The sequence below is a fragment of the Mustela erminea genome, chromosome 10 (assembly GCF_009829155.1).
Source record: "Mustela erminea isolate mMusErm1 chromosome 10, mMusErm1.Pri, whole genome shotgun sequence".
Classification (NCBI taxonomy): Eukaryota; Metazoa; Chordata; class Mammalia; order Carnivora; family Mustelidae; genus Mustela; species Mustela erminea.
Window position 1 is genome coordinate 84,061,031 of NC_045623.1, and position 15,667 is coordinate 84,076,697.

General features: G+C 46.2%; 1 protein-coding gene across 2 annotated transcripts in view; it reads right to left on the reverse strand.

The window, feature by feature from the left end:
- Positions 1 to 7,385: 7,385 nt before the first annotated feature.
- The window catches only part of C10H1orf94 (chromosome 10 C1orf94 homolog), a 40,088-nt gene continuing 31,806 nt past the window's right edge, over positions 7,386 to 15,667 (reverse strand). For both annotated transcript variants that reach the window (XM_032302232.1, XM_032302231.1), the window contains 2 exons: positions 13,749 to 13,945; positions 7,386 to 7,823 (listed from right to left, as the gene is read on the reverse strand). In XM_032302232.1, coding sequence (XP_032158123.1) covers positions 7,748 to 7,823; positions 13,749 to 13,945 — 273 coding nt within the window. In that variant the 3' untranslated portion in view covers positions 7,386 to 7,747. The remainder of the gene's footprint in view (positions 7,824 to 13,748; positions 13,946 to 15,667) is intronic.

Consider the following 15,667-nt stretch of genomic DNA (forward strand, 5'->3'; position numbering starts at 1 on the left):
TATATATCAGCCATCAAAAAAACCCACAAAATCTTGCCATTTGCAATGACATGGGTGGAACTAGAGGGTATTATGCTAAGCAAAATAAGTCAGTGAGAGAAAGATAATTTTCATATGATATCTCTGATATGGGGAATTTGAGAGGCAGGGCAGGGGGTTGTGGGGGGTAGGGAGGGAGAAAATGAGACAAGATGGGACCAGGGAGGAAGACAAATCATAAAGTATTCTTAATCTCAGGAAACAAACTGAGGGTTGCTGGGGGATAGAGTGGAGGGATAGGGTGACTTGGTGATAGACATTGAGGAGGGTATGTGTTATGGTGAATGCTGTGAATTGTGTAAGACTGACTGATGATTCATTGACCTTTACTCCTGAAGCAAATAATACATTATATGTTAATTTAAAAAAAAACCAAGCTGGATTCTGGAAGACTTGGTACACAGAGTGCTACGTATCCATGGGCAACCCAAAGTCTGTGAGATGAGGCCAGAGGTGGAATTGATGGTGATATAAGTACATGAAGAACCTAATATATAAAATTAAGAGACCATTATATCCTTTCTTTTCTAAAATAAAAAAAGATACTCATTATTATGTTTAAAAAATTATTGAGAAGTCCCTTATTAGAAATAAATTGCAGTTGGGTTTATACATCAACCTATGAATCTGGGCAGATCTAAGGACCCTCATAGTGCTCTTGAATTTCCAAAGCTCAAAAGCTCAGCCTAACCTGTGGGCATTCACGGGGCCCCAGCTGGGTGGCCAGCTGGTCCTGTAGATGGTGTCTCTCTCACCTTCTTTAGCACCATAATTCTCAAAACTTTTGTTTGTAATACTAAACCACGTAAAAGGACAAAGTGACCTGCCCATCCACCTATTCTTATTAATACAGTTTTAAACCTCTCAAGAAAAACCATTTCGCCTCCTTCCTTTACACCAAACAAAGACTTAGCCATAAAATTTCGGTTTAGAGTAATCACATCCTGAATCAATGGCTTCTGTTCTGAGTTTAAAAAAGAGAGAGAGAGAGCCCTCTAACATGTTCATTTTAATTTTAAAAATGCTATTTTAAATGGTAGGGAGCCTTTTAATTCTCCACTCTGGGTTATAAAAAAATAATAGATAGGCAGAAATGTGTTATTAAAGCTATTTTTCTTGGCGTTCTGGTAATTTAATAAACTGCTGAAGCTAAGCCTTGAGACTTTATGATGCAGCAAGAAGACGACTTGTCTGTTGATTAATAGTTTCTGATCATCCCCCACCCAACCCCCCCTTGCCTCCTGGGGTGATTCCTGAAGGACAACGGGTGATTTCTGAGGAGTGGAGATTTGGAGAAATGGTGTACAAAAATGTCTTGTTCAAAGAAGTTTAATCTCTTGGAACACCCATATGCCCTTCTCTAGGACTCAGGGTGTTAGGGAGTTGGTTGAGGTGAGTCCCAGAAGCTAAATCTTAAGGTCGTCACTCATATATGTGACCACTTCAGAGCATTTCATCAATGTCAAGATCACTGGGGAACGTCTGAGTCTGCTCAGGCTGCCATGACAAAACACCAGAAACTGGGTGGCTTAAATGACAGATCTCTATTCCTCAGACATCCAGAGGCTGGGAAGCCTAAGTTCATGGTACCATCAAGGTGGGTTTCATTCTGAGGGCTCTTCCTTTGGGTGGTTAGAAGCTGCAGTCTCACTGTGGGCTCATATGACCTCTTCTTTGTGTGCATGTGGAGAAAGCAAGTTCTCTGGTGTCTCTTCAAGCACGGGCACTAATCCCATCATGACAGCCTCCCCTTCATGACCTCACCTAACTAACCCTAAGTACCTCCCTAAGGCTTCATTTGTAAATAGCATCACATTGGGGGTTGGGGCTTCAACATATGAATTTGTGGGGGTCACAAAAATTTAGTCCATAACAGGGTGTTGAGTTATTAAGTCATTACTTGGCTTCAAAACACATTCCAAAGGATCCTGAAGATCTGCAAACCACTTTGCTGCTTTGCATGCCAGTCCCCTCTTGGACTCTATGAGAAGGAGTAATAGAGGGACCCCCAAGACTGGAGGAGGTAGAAGGGCCTGTTCATTCTGGTTTGGCTCCAATTCTGGTCAGCATCACCCAGCAATGACAATGTTTTCCATTAGCAACCACATACTTAGGTTGCCATTTTCCCAACACTTACAGAACAAGCCTCGCTGTGCCTTCTTAGAACATCAATACCAGTAAGCTGATGCCTCCTCCTGCGATGTCTGCATTTCTGCCTCAAGGAGCTCTTCCTCTGATCTCAGACACCAATGCTGGCCAAACAGTTCCTGCTCCCCAGACCCACATGTCTGAATTTCAACTCCAGGGCTCCTCCTCTGGGCTTCCAAGTTTTAATAATTCCACACTCTGCTTTCTGTAGTTGCTATTTCTGTGTTAACCTTCAATCTTTTTTTTCTTCTTTTTTAGTTTTTTAAATAGTTAATAATTACTTACTTATATCAAGTTCTATTAAAATAACTGAAGTGTCGGGGCGCCTGGGCGGCTCAGTGGGTTAAAGCCTCTGCCTTCAGCTAGGGTCATGGTCCCGGGGTCCTGGGATTGAGCCCTGCATTGGGCTCTCTGTTTGGCAGGGACCCTGCTTTCTCCTCTCTCTCTTTCTGCCTGCCTCTCTGCTCACTTGTGATCTCTGCCTGTCAAATAAATAAAATCTTTAAAAAAAAATAAATAACTGAAGTGTCTCTGTCTCCTGTCTGGGCTGGGCCCTAACTTAATGGTGAAAACTTGGTCTCATTCATTTGATAAAAAGATGCAATCCCCTAAAATGTACATCGACTACTTTTGCATTCTCTAGGCCTGCTTTTCTCCTTGTAAAGTGGAACAACTGGTGAATACATTTCATGTATGAGACTGACCACACTAAGTCAATTTTCTCCTCTTTCTGGGAACTGCTAGGTTGTATGACTGTGACAAGGAAAACCTTCTTGATGGAAATTTTTCTTTCTTTATAGTCAGCTAGCTCTGTGATGGCAGAGAATATGATTGTCCAACTACGTAACTGAGCACCTGGATCATGCCCAATGTACTAGGGAGGTAGTCAATAAATTCTAAGTGGTGACTGAGTAAATGGATGGATAGATGGATGGATGGATAGATGGATGGATGGATAGATGGATGGATGGATGGATGGATGGTTGGATGGATGGGGAATAGATGGGTGGGTAGATGGGTGGAAAGTTTGACATAAACTGAACTCAAAAACACTTAATAGTAGAACAAAAAAAATCCCTTTTGAAGAAATGGTGTTACTTCATTTTTGAGTATGTGAATTAGTATTAGGTTTGGCTATGTAGGAAAGAAATCTAAATAACGGTGGTTTTTAAAAGGTGTTCATTTTCCTCTCACATAAGCATTTTCCTCTCACATGGCATGTCTGGGAACAGACACGCCAGCACTGGCCTGGAACCTCCACTATTAAAGGCTCTCTCCTTCCATCTTCTTGCTCTACCTACCCACTTCATCCTATAGCTTTGACCTCCAGAAATCACACAAAACACTTTGCCTACATCTCTTTTGGCTAGAACGAAGTCACATATTCTGGGTGGCCATGTGCTAATCTGAAAAGAGATATTCTATTACTAAGGAAGAAGGGGGGAGATGTGGGGTTGGTGCCAAATGGAAATCCTGTCCATGGAGGAATGAATAACACAAAGGCACCATGGGGTGCCTTCCCCAGGAGGGAGCTTTGGGGAACCTGAAGTCCTGGAGTTTCAAGGCTGACACTTCATTTTGGGATTTTCCTCCACATTTCTAGATAATTATGGGAATTCTACTCTCTGGAATCATCCATTTTAGGTATTACATAGTGACTTCCTCTTGTGGTTAAGTGAGGATTTTAGCTTTATTCACACCTCTCTTTTCCCCTCCATCCTTCCACTATAGTTATAACACAATTTTTGGTGAAGTCTATAATTGAGCTTTTTATTATTATGACCACATAAATATTGTCCACTCCCAAGTTAAAATTGTTTCATTTTTCACTTTACAGCTAAGTCTCCCCACCCCACCCCCCGCAACCGCTATAAAACAACTCTCAGTATAATGTTCCACATGGTCAACTCTGTCAGGATAATCTGGTGTTCTCTTTTTCCCCAGCCTCTCAGACCCCTCATGGACATACCTCCTCTCTTAGGTCTCCAGCTTCCTGCTGCTGTCTGGACAGGTGGCGGTGGTTTCCCAGGCTCTACTGCATGGTTCTTAGCTGAGACCTTCCTCTCTCACCACCTCGGATGCCTCCTTAGCCTCCCTCCTGCTCACATTCCATTGGCTACCTGCTTCCCAGATTCTGGATCCTCTTTTCTGGCTTACCCACTTGTCTTAGTGGAGCACATCTTCCCTTAATTTATTGACAAGTGTGGAAAGAGGTAATATTTTTGAAACTTTACATGTCTAAAACCAACTCCTTTCTATCTGTATGATAAAAACTGAGTTTTAAAATTCTAGGTCAAAAATCATTTCCAATCAAAGTAATGACAACTTTGTCCTGGGATCTTCTAGGTTCACCATGCTACTGTTGAGGAATTCAATGCCATTCTGATTCTTGCACATGTGTATGTGATTGGGCTTTTCTGAAATTATTACAATCCTGCCTTTATCCTTGGTATTCTGAGATTTTACAGTGATATGACTTGGAATAGTTCTTTTTTATTCATTTTGCTCAGCGCCAGTCTGGACCATTTTATCTGGGAAATTTTCTGGTGTCTTTCTTTTTTTTTTTTTTTTATTTATTTATTTATTTTTATTTCCAGCATAACAGTATTCATTATTTTTGCACCACACCCCGTGCTCCATGCAATCCGTGCCCTCTATAATACCCACCACCTGGTACCCCAACCTCCCACCCCCCGTCCCTTCAAAACCCTCAGATTGTTTTTCAGAGTCCATAGTCTCTCATGGTTCACCTCCCCTTCCAATTTCCCCCAACTCCCTTCTCCACTCTAAGTCCCCATGTCCTCCATGCTATTTGTTATGCTCCACAAATAAGTGAAACCATATGATAGTCTGGTGTCTTTCTGTTAGTACCACCCTCCCCTCTATCTTTGTTATTCTGCGTAGAACTCTCGTTAGGCAGATATCTGGTGTCCTAGACTGATTCTCTCGTTTTCCCATGTATTATCTCCTATAATCCATCCTTGTGTCTTTTTTTAGTTCTTTTTTCCGTGAGATCTTTCTGATGTTAGCTTCCAACTCTCTTCACTGAAAAACATCAACTATCACCGTTTTAATTTCAAAAGCACTTTCTTGTTCTGATTTTTAAAAATAAGTATATGGCATATTGTCTTTTTTTTTTTTTAATGTACTATCTTATCTCCCTGAGAATATTATGGTCTCTCTTTTTTTGGTTTCACTTTACCTTTGTTTTGATTCATTTCTTTCTTGGAGATTGTCCATTCCTATTAACTATTTTCCATCTGGACTCTCAGCTCCACAATCCTTACGTATGGTCTCCAAGTTTTCCTGGAGAAAATACCTCAGTCTTCTATAGAACTGTCCATGGCCCCTGACTTTGTGAGGCTGGGATAGAAGCTACCTCCTATATCACCTCCTCACTTTCATCCTTCTCCAGCCCCACTTTCTTCCATGGTGTCCAGCACCCAACACCTCCTGAGACCTTCAGAATTCTGCAGGAGGAATTGTTTGCTTCTTGTCTCCTTCAGCAGGCATCTCAACACAATCTTCCCTTGCTCCACTGAGGTGTTTACCATTCCCCTATCCCATTTCCAACTTTGTAGATAGTGGATGAGATTGCTGGCTTCTCCTGGTTTCACTGAGAATGGAGTTTGTATAGGTTTTTTTTGCTCTCTTTCCTATTTGGGGGGCAATTTCAAGAGAAAAGGGACAGAAACATCTTCACCATTGTAAAACCACAAGTCTGAATTAAGTACACATTAAATCTATATTAAGTCTACATTATCTTTTAATCCCCACAACTATTAACATTGTCATTAATAAAGCTGAGGCTTAGCGAGATTGAGTTCTCTGCTCAAGGTCAACATTAGAAAGTGGCTTAGAACCCAGGTCTGGCTAAGGGCAAGTCAATGCTTTTTCTTTTACTCCCTCCTGCCTCCAAACAGTCTGAGATCAAGAGAGGGTAGTAAACTGTGGTCCTGCCTGTGGTTAATACCTGGAGAGACAATATGAGGAAGACTTTCAGGAAAGAAAAGGGCTCTTGAATTTGTCAGAATTCCTAGGTGATTAGTGTCTCTCTCAGACACCATGGAGAATCTAGACTCTTGACCAAGGAAATCAAAAATAAATAAAATATACTAGAAATTGGGTATAGCCTTGGGCACAGGGGCTAAAGAACTTGGGAAGAATCCCTGACTCAGACCACAGAGAAAGAGAGAGGGCCTAAGTCCTAAGAGAATTTAGAGGAGAAATTGATTTCCAGGTTCCCAGAAGGAAAGGTCAGTGAGGCCAATGGTGTCATACTGTGAGGGCAGGAGAAATGCTCCTGTGGGCCCAGGACTAAAGGTCCTGAGACGTCAGTGATTTCTAGACTCCAGGCTGTCATTGGTATCAGGACTGGACTAGTCAGGGTGGGGTTGAGCTTTCAGATAACTAATAGGATTGGTAATAGAGCAACTTAGAACTGATACTGTTGGTCCATCTTTTATGTGCATAACTTATTTTTTTGACCCAAGAGTAGGTCTTACATTAACTTGCTGTTTAGTTTCATCTTGTTAGAATCTGTCAAAGGCTGACACATGGGGCTGTCTGGACCACCATGGAGAGAACAATTCTATGGCTTTGTACAGGCTCAGGGAACCTGAGCCATGGGTGTAAGAGAGCTTACCACATGCTATTACCAGTTGAGGCCATCTTTTCCCCCAAGATTTGTGTCCTCCACACATGTGGTCAGGATGCTTTCAACAGCCTTATTCAAGTCACTGATAAAAGTTGGTTGAGATAGATCCAAGGGCAGTGCTCTCACTCACAGTTTTGAGAATGGCCTGGAGCTTGGCATTGATATACAATCTTTGGATATAGTCTACCCCATTCCAGATTGTTTTTGGAATTGATTCCCAGGTCACATTTTCCCAACTTGTGTCCAAGAGAGATTTTTTCCCTATAAAGCAGCCCCCTAAGGAGGGTGCTTTCCTTTTATGTCCACTCCTGTGATATAGGAACTGGAATGCTGAGAAGTGAGCAGGTCACAAAAAAAGAGGTTAGCCCTTACATTTATGACCCCTAGGGTCCCGTATTTATGCAGCAGTGCTTGAGGACTCCAGCCTGTTGTCTCCCGTCAACATGAGACACAATGTTGTGTCTCATGCATGGGGGAAATGAGCAGTGAAGATGACACAGAGCATGACAAAAATAAGCAGGCACACTCCATTTCAAGCAGCTCACACTTTTATCATAAAATACAAACTTTCTAAAATTAAGTGTCTTACTTCTACTTTACCAAAAACAACAAAAACAAACATCACTCATGTCAGCTAACTACAGGTACATATGTGGTTGAGCAGGTGAGTATGTCTATGAGGGAGGTGCGTGTGAGGTGTGCAGCATGTGGTGTATGTGAGAGGGCCTGTGTGTGTGAGAGAGTTGGTCAATAGTTGAGTCTGGTCTTGCTGTTTTCTGCCTGTGACCTGGTTGGAACCTTGGCTTTCCAAACCTCAGGCCACGTTATTACAGAATCCAGAGTTCCAGAGCACTTAGCCCTCACCCAAGGGCTAAGGTAGGAGGAGGGAGGAGAGAAGATCATCTAAAAATTTATGCCATTCCCACTGGAGGAAAAATATGGGCTGTTCATCACGGGCCCGCCAGCCGTCGAGCCAAACCTGGAAGAGAAAGAAGACAGACGTTGTGATGGAACTCCTGATGTTAGCAAAGATATTAGGAAAAGTACTATGTTAATTTTGTGGCTGTCACAAACTAGAAAGAGCATGACAGGCGTGGAGGCTAAATGCTTTAGCATAATAAAAAAAAAGATTTGGTTCTGGAAAAATAAAATATTAAAATGATACAATTGGAGGACAATAAAGAGCTTCTTCTGTCACTTCCTTAGGAAAAGGAGCCCTTGGCAGCCTGTAGGGACTGCCTCTACAGGCCTAGTGTTCTCTCCATCTCCAGGACCACACAGCAGGGAGCCTCTCTGGATCTGAGCCCCTTACTTATGGGCCTAAAGCCATTCTACCTGCCCAGGAAGGCCAGGTATGCCCTTCAGGAATTTCACAACATCACAGAACTCAGGGCCATGTCCCAGTGTGAGATCCCAGAGTCTAGACAATTCCAGGGGTCCCTCTCCCCTTATCAGCTAAGTCAGGTTCCCCATTTAAATACCAGTGCAGGGTGCCTGGATGGCTCAGTGGGTTAAGCCGCTGCCTTCGGCTCAGGTCATGATCTCAGGGTCCTGGGATCGAGTCCCACATCGGGCTCTCTGCTCCGCAGGAAGCCTGCTTTCTCCTCTCTCTCTCTGCCTGCCTCTCTGCCTACTTGTGATCTCTCTCTGTCAAGTAAATAAATAAGATCTCAAATAAATAAATAAATAAATGCCAGTGCAAGGAATAAGCATTGAGACATCACTGCATGACTGGAACTTTGCTTAGATCCTCAAGGAACAAAAAGCTGAGAGCATTTGAGCCTCATCTTCTAAGCATAGAAATGTGCACACTTCTGCTTTTTACCCCTAACACCACTGCTGTTCATACTTCAAAAGAGAGTTCAAAAGCCATCTCCTCTGTGACCTCTTCCCTGACCTCTCCAGATGGAATCATTTACTCACACTTCTGGGATCCTACAGCAATTTCTTCACCCATCTGCTAGGATGTTTTGAATGAATGGGAACAGAGCTCAGTACAAATCGCAACAGGGCAAATGGCTAGATTTCGTCTATTCCAGGGATTCTCAGCCCCTTTTCAGCTGGGCAGATGCATATTACAGAAGATTTCACATTCACCACACCCTCCCATGAATTAATGAAACAAAAACGGGAGGGGGTGGGGGAGGGAAACCACCGCATTAATTTGGAATGCCTCAGCCGGTATGGTATCTGTCGCTCACTGTAAGTAGCATGGGAAAGCTAGGCTTTGGGTTGGTTTGATTCCCTTCTCATTAAATAAATTCCGGGAGAGCAGGGACATTATCTGGACTGTTTGCCGCTTTATGCCCAGGGCCCAGCTCAGGATGCGGCACAAGGCAGGTGCCTTGTAAACAAGTATCCTGGCTGTAATCCCATCTCTTTTCTCTTCTGGAACTCATATTGGAAAAGAACTGATTGAAAGTCATGTTAATACAGGGATACCCTGGATTCGGGTCTGATTTACAAAATAAAAACCGGAACCCATACTTCAGCATTTAATAATTTTTGGTAATTATTACCAAAACTCAGGACACACCTCATATCTGATTGCCATGCCCCCCGCATCTAGGCCATTCAGGTTGGGAATTCCTGATGGGTTCACCTGCCAAGGGCATGGTCTAGACAGGATGTCCACTAGAAGGCCAGGAGAAGAGGCAACTCCATGGACTAGAGTTATCAAGGAATGCTTCCTGGAGGAAGAGGAAAAGCTGGAACTCACTTCAGCATGGCGAACTGTCCTGGTTTGCCTGCAACAGTTTCTACATTGGCATTTATGGGGTGATTATTATTTGTGCTCCTTTCCACTCTCAAACTTGTCATTGTTTGGAAGATAAACTGCATGATTATCCTCCCCCATGAATGTACACAATTGATTTGACAGAGGGAGGGGAGGGCTTGGGACCCCCTTCCCTGAGAGCCACAGGCTCCTTCCTCTCCCTCTTCATTTAGTTTAGTTTCTTGGTTTGTTCTTTGCTCCTGATCCTGCTTGTCTCCAAGGCTACACTCACCCTCAGTGCCCTTGCATGCTTCCTGCCCAGTGCAACTTCTGCTAGACCTCTTCCACCCACAGAACTGAGAACCCTGGACACCACTGCCATACTCCATACTCACTGGGTCCCAGCCAGCGGTGCCCACATCGCTCTGTGATCCCTCCCCACAGTCGCCTATTTCTTCTCTCACCTCACTAACACTCCCTCTTGGATCCTCTGCTGGGTCCTCCACATTTCCCCAAGCTCCCTACATGTAGGAACCCCAGGGCTCAGTCTTTGGTCCTCATCTGTTCTCCATGCACACATGCTCCCTGGGCCATCTCATTCCATCCCATGCCTTTAAATATCATCTATATGCTAATGACTCCCAAATGTACATTGCCAGCCCCAGCCTCTCCTCTGAGCCCCAGACTCACATATCCACCTGCCTAGAAGCAACCCCACTCATATGTTTAATGGACATCTCCAACTTCGCATATCCAAAACCAAACCCCATCAACAGACCCTTCGCTAGTCATCTTGACCTTAGTATTTTGTTTATTTTTTTATTTTAAAGATTTTATTTATTTATTTATTTGAGAGAGTGAGCAGGAGCGAGCACAAGCAGGATTAGAGGCAGAGGGGGAAGCAGACTCCGCGCCAAGCAGGGAGCCCGACTCGGGGCTCAAACCCTGGACTCCAGGATCATGACTTGAGCAAAAGGCAGACTCTTAACCAACTGAGTCCCTAGGTGCCCTTGACCTTAGTATTTTGGCATTTCCACTTGTTCAAATAAAACACTGAAGAATCATGCTTGACTTTTTTCTCTTTCCCGCCATCAAGTCCTATCAATTTGACCAAGAAAATAAATACTCCAGATTTTTTCACTTATCTCCTTCCCACAGTCTCTGCCCTCGTCTACACCACCAGCACCTTTTAAGATTTATTTACTTCTTTATTTTAGGGAGAAGTAGGGGGAGGAGCAGAAGGAGAGGGGCAAAGGGGGAGGGAGAGGGACAAGCAGACTCTGCACCAAACAGGGAGCCTAATGCAAAACTCAACACAGGGCTCAATCCCACCACCCTGAGATCAGGACCTGAGGCCTGAGCTGAAACCAAGAGTTGGATACTCAGCTGACTGTCCGCCCCCCGGGGGCCCCCCACCAGCACCTCTTTATCCCATAGCTGTCAGGGCTCCTATTCTGAGTCCCTGCATCAGCTCTTGCCCTGTAGTCCAGGCTCTGTACATTGGCCAACGTCATCTTCTTTAGACAGAGAATTAGAACATGTCCTCAGCAGTGTAAAAGCTATAATAGCTCCCCACTGTGCTTAAAAGAAAACTCCTCACCATGCCCACCAGGTCCTATCTAGTTTGGCCCTGCTTCCTCTCTGATTTCAATTCCACCCACTCCCTCTCCTACTCACCGTGCTCTGGCTACATTCCACACCTTGGGGACACTGCCGAGAGCGCTCCTCACCCAAATCTGTCATCTCATTTCATTCATATCTCAGCTCAGGAGACATCCCTTCATTCTCTCACTCCCTTACCCCCCACACCTGACATGTGTGTGGTTGTTTATTTCCTTACTGTGTATTTCTTTCCCTGGAATGAGAGAAGGAAGTTCTTTGCCTTGTTCCTTCCCTCCAGGAAAAGCTGCCTAGAACAAATCATCCTTTGGGGGGACATGGACCTAAAACCCCCCCTTGCCTCACTTTTCTGATTTCCTGACCTTCTCAACCTCTTGGGCCACTAGCCCACCCTGCTGACCACTTCTCCCATATGTCACTGAACTCCTGTGCCCACTTTGTCTCTGGCAGACCCCAGGCTCTCTCCCACTCCCCAGACAGCTCCTTTCTCAGCCCCTTGCCACGTTTTTCCTCTTCCTGCCCCTCTGCAGGCAGCCAGAGACAGGTGTGGACCCTCCGCTCTTCAGCTCCCCAACAGTGCTTCGCACTTGCTGACTGATGAGACTTGCGGCCACACCCCCTCCCCGGCACAACCAGTTCTGGCTTCTGCAGTCTCGCCTCCCTCGGGCCCGGTGTCATGGCGTGGAATGGGACTTGTTGGGGACAGGTCTTGATTCCACTGCTGTCTCGTATAGTCGCACCCCCAAGGGAGGCGAGAACCTCTGCTATAGACCCTGTCTTGCCTCCCATTTCCTCCCCTCCAGCCCATCCATGCACTCCAGACTGCACCCATCTGCATGGGATCCCAGGCCTACCAGTCTGTCTTTAATATCCAAACCCAATCTCCCTTTCTAATCCTATTTTCCACCTTTTTCGGGGATAAATCGAATACTTCAAGCAGACGCCTTTGTTCCCCAGGCCTTAAGCGTGCTGCACACTTTCCCATCTGAGGGATGGACCCTCCTCCAGCTGCTGCTCCCTGAAACCTTCCCGCCATGCAAAGCCCCTGCACACCACCCAGCAGGAGTGCTCCCTCTGTCCTTGGACCATGTTCGCTCTGGAGCTAGGGAGACGGGGACGTATTGCTGTTTGTGGGATGGGGTGACTAGGGGAGATCCTGGGAGCCAGGCTGTCTCTCGTCTCTATTCTTTCTCCCAGAACAAGGTTGTGCCCACGTCTCATCCCCTCTCAGTCTCTGAAGGGAAGGACCGTGTCCTAGGCATCTGTGGATGCCCTCAGGCTACATTCATATTAACCACATGAACTAACACAGAGCTTTCCAGGGGGGTTGGAGGAAATGCACCCTGATAACCTGCACAGGAAAAGGGAAGAAAAGAGGGGGAAGGAGAAAAGAAAGAAGGTATGAGGGGGAGCGAAGAAAAGGAAAAAAGGAAAAAAAGGAAAGAAAAGGAGTCATGGATTTCATGTTCAAATAACACTATCGACCACCCCCGTGAACGTCTTCTATGAACCTTGAGAAATTCAAGAGTCTTGAGAATGCCAGTGGTTAAGAAACCTGTTTATCTTTGTTTCTCACAGCTTTGCCCAAACAGATCCGACTCTGGAAACCTTTTTCTAACATGTAATCCTCTTACAAGGCATTCAGGGGAAACACTGAGAAGATGAGAGTTTGGGGAGACCTAGGTGACGTCACACTGAGGGTCTGTGACAGGGAGGTGGACAGGAAGGGAATCCACGTCAGGCTGGGGGATTTGTCCCTCACCCTATCAGCTCAGTTCCTCAAACTGGGGCACAGCTTCCCCAGGGTGTGTGAGGCTCAGGTCTTCAGGAGGGACGCGGCCTGCCTCTCGGAGCCTGAATACGAGTTGAAGATTGGGTGGGTGGGAATGAGCGACTGTGTGCCCTTCTATCGAGACAAGGAACATTAATTTATGGCTGACCAGCATGTAAAATTTGTGTGGAATTTTCAGCTAAAATGCTGAGTGTGTGTTGGCTGCTTGCTGCGAAGTCCCTGTCCTCTGCTGTTTGGGGCCCTTTGGTGGGAAAGCATGAGCAGCCGTGATAAGCCCGGGAAGCCCCTTCCGCAGGGCCTGTTACAAAGTCAATGGGATATTGGAGAGATTAGCTTGGGAAGGAGCTCAGGGTGCAGTAAGGGGGGCCAGGGGAGGGAGCTGTAAGAAGATTACTCAGCCGTGTCCTGTTGTAAACCAATCAAACGGGCAAAGGCGGATGGGTCATGCTCCGTCACCTGCCACCTGCTAGAGAGTGTACCTGCTGTCCACGGCCAACTAGTGTGCCTACGTTTCTGCAGCCAGTCTGTGGGGCCCCGGCCCCATCGTGGGCCTACACCAGGGGCCCAGCAAATCCTGGGCCAGCCTCACCTCCATACCAGGTCTCTCCAGGACCCCCAGAGCCTCTGACCGGCACAGGTCTCCTCCCTCCCCTCAGCCACAGAACATACGCACAGAGAATGCACCCGTGAGGCCCACCAGGCATGCTCCTCTCCCCTGCCCTCCCCGGCAGACTTCAGGGCCCAGGGTGGACTTACAGTGTGAGCTGAGGACTCACCCGTATGCCTGGGGGACGAGGTATTGCGGCCCATCTCCTGCCATGGGGGAAGGGTCTCGGGGATTGGTGGACAGCTTCGGAGGTGTCCGCTGGGGGTACGGATAGTTGGGCTGGACGAAGGGAATGTAGCTCAGCAGGGGAGTGTAGGAAGAGCGGAAAATCTGCTGTCCCATCTGCTGTGGATTGTATGGTGTCACCTGCAGGTCAGAGACGAGAGAGGGGCTGGGTCCCGCAGAGCCCACTGCTTCCAAACCTCCAGTTCCTGGCTCTAACCCCAACCCCAATCCTGGCACCCCCCCGCCTCAGCCCCTGTGCCCCTTAGTCACTGTAGTGTCTATAAGGCACCCTGTTGGGATGGCAAAAGCCCAAGACTCAGATTCCTATCTGAATGGCAAGATGCTTAATTTGTCTGGGCCTCAGCTTCATCATCTATAGAATGGGCAAACATTCCCTTCACTCTATGGAGATTGAGTCGGTTGATAAAAGCAGAGACTGGTACATAACAAAGAGCAAATAAATTTTATTTCCATTCTCTGGCCTGCCTCCCTACCTCTTCCTCTGTCAATAACCATCCAAAAAGCCCTTGTTCATTTTTAAGTCTTTTACTATCTTTAAAAAAAAAAAAAAAAAAAAAAAAAAGGCTGTTGAGATTTCTATATCCCTGGCTTCTACCTCAGGATCTCAACAGACTCCAAGACCAAGACAGCCCAGCTCAGTGGAAATGCCTGTGCCAGGTGATAGGAATATTCTGTCTGCCTGGTCTGGTAGGGCAGCCGCCAGGCCCACAAGTCTACTAGTTGACCACTTGAGCTGTGGCTACTGTGAACCAGAGGAACTGAATTATACATTTTACTCGATTCAAATGTAAATAGCCACATGTGGCTAGTGGTTGCAGTATTGTACAGTGTGAGTCTAGGAGAAAGGGCATACCCTAAATGATGGAGAGCTCATTACATCTCAGGCACTGTATTCTACTACTGACAGCTCCAAATGTCAGAAAACCCTCTCGTGTATGGAGCTGACATCCATCCTCCTGGATGCTGAAGGGAGTTTCCAACAAAACTGGGGAAAGTTCTGGGATTCCTCTTTAAAAGCCAGAGTCTGGGGTCCAAGCTTCTGAGGGACTCAGCACACTGACAGCCTTCTCTCACCCTGCATGTTCTTATCTAATTAAAAAACAAAAACAAAAACCAAAAAACACAAAGGCTCAGGGCAGACCAGTCCCTTCCTATGGGTGCTCTCATTTAAACTCCAAATAGCTTGTGAGGCAGGACCACAGGTCTTTCCACTCTAGAGATGAGGAAATGAGGTTCAGAGAAGTTGACCTTGCATACTGCGTGCTCCAAGTGTCTGAGTTGCGGTCGGAACCCCCAAGATGTGAGACTGGTACCCGTGCCCTGAACCGCACCTCAACACCTGTTCCCTTCAGAAGCCCAAGTCCCTCCCTCTGGGCCCTCCTCATGTCTCCCCCGGGGGACAGGTAGGACCTGATGATGCTGGATGTGGGCCCCCAAACCCTAAGATGATGAGCTAAAGGTCCAAAAGAGCCAAGACCTCGCAGAGAGAACCCAGGAAGGTACCTCCCAGGACAGACACAGAAATGGCAGAAAATGGGGGGCTGGCGGAGTTCTGGGTCTGGGAGGGGATTGACAGGAAAGAGAAGCAGGTCCTGGAGCTCGCACAAGGCTTCTGGAGGGATGTGTCCTTAACTCCGTGTAACTGGTAGACACCATAAAAAATGTCCCTCTGGAACCATGTCTGGGATATACTTTGCTGGCAAAAGCAATGACAGAATAGTGTGCCCAGAAAGCCACATCTGTACAAAAGGTTGGTATAAACAGATGTCCCTGGAAGGGTCCTGCAACAGCAACAGGACCTGTTCCTGCTGGTCAAGGAACCAGCAACAGCAGCTGCCTCTG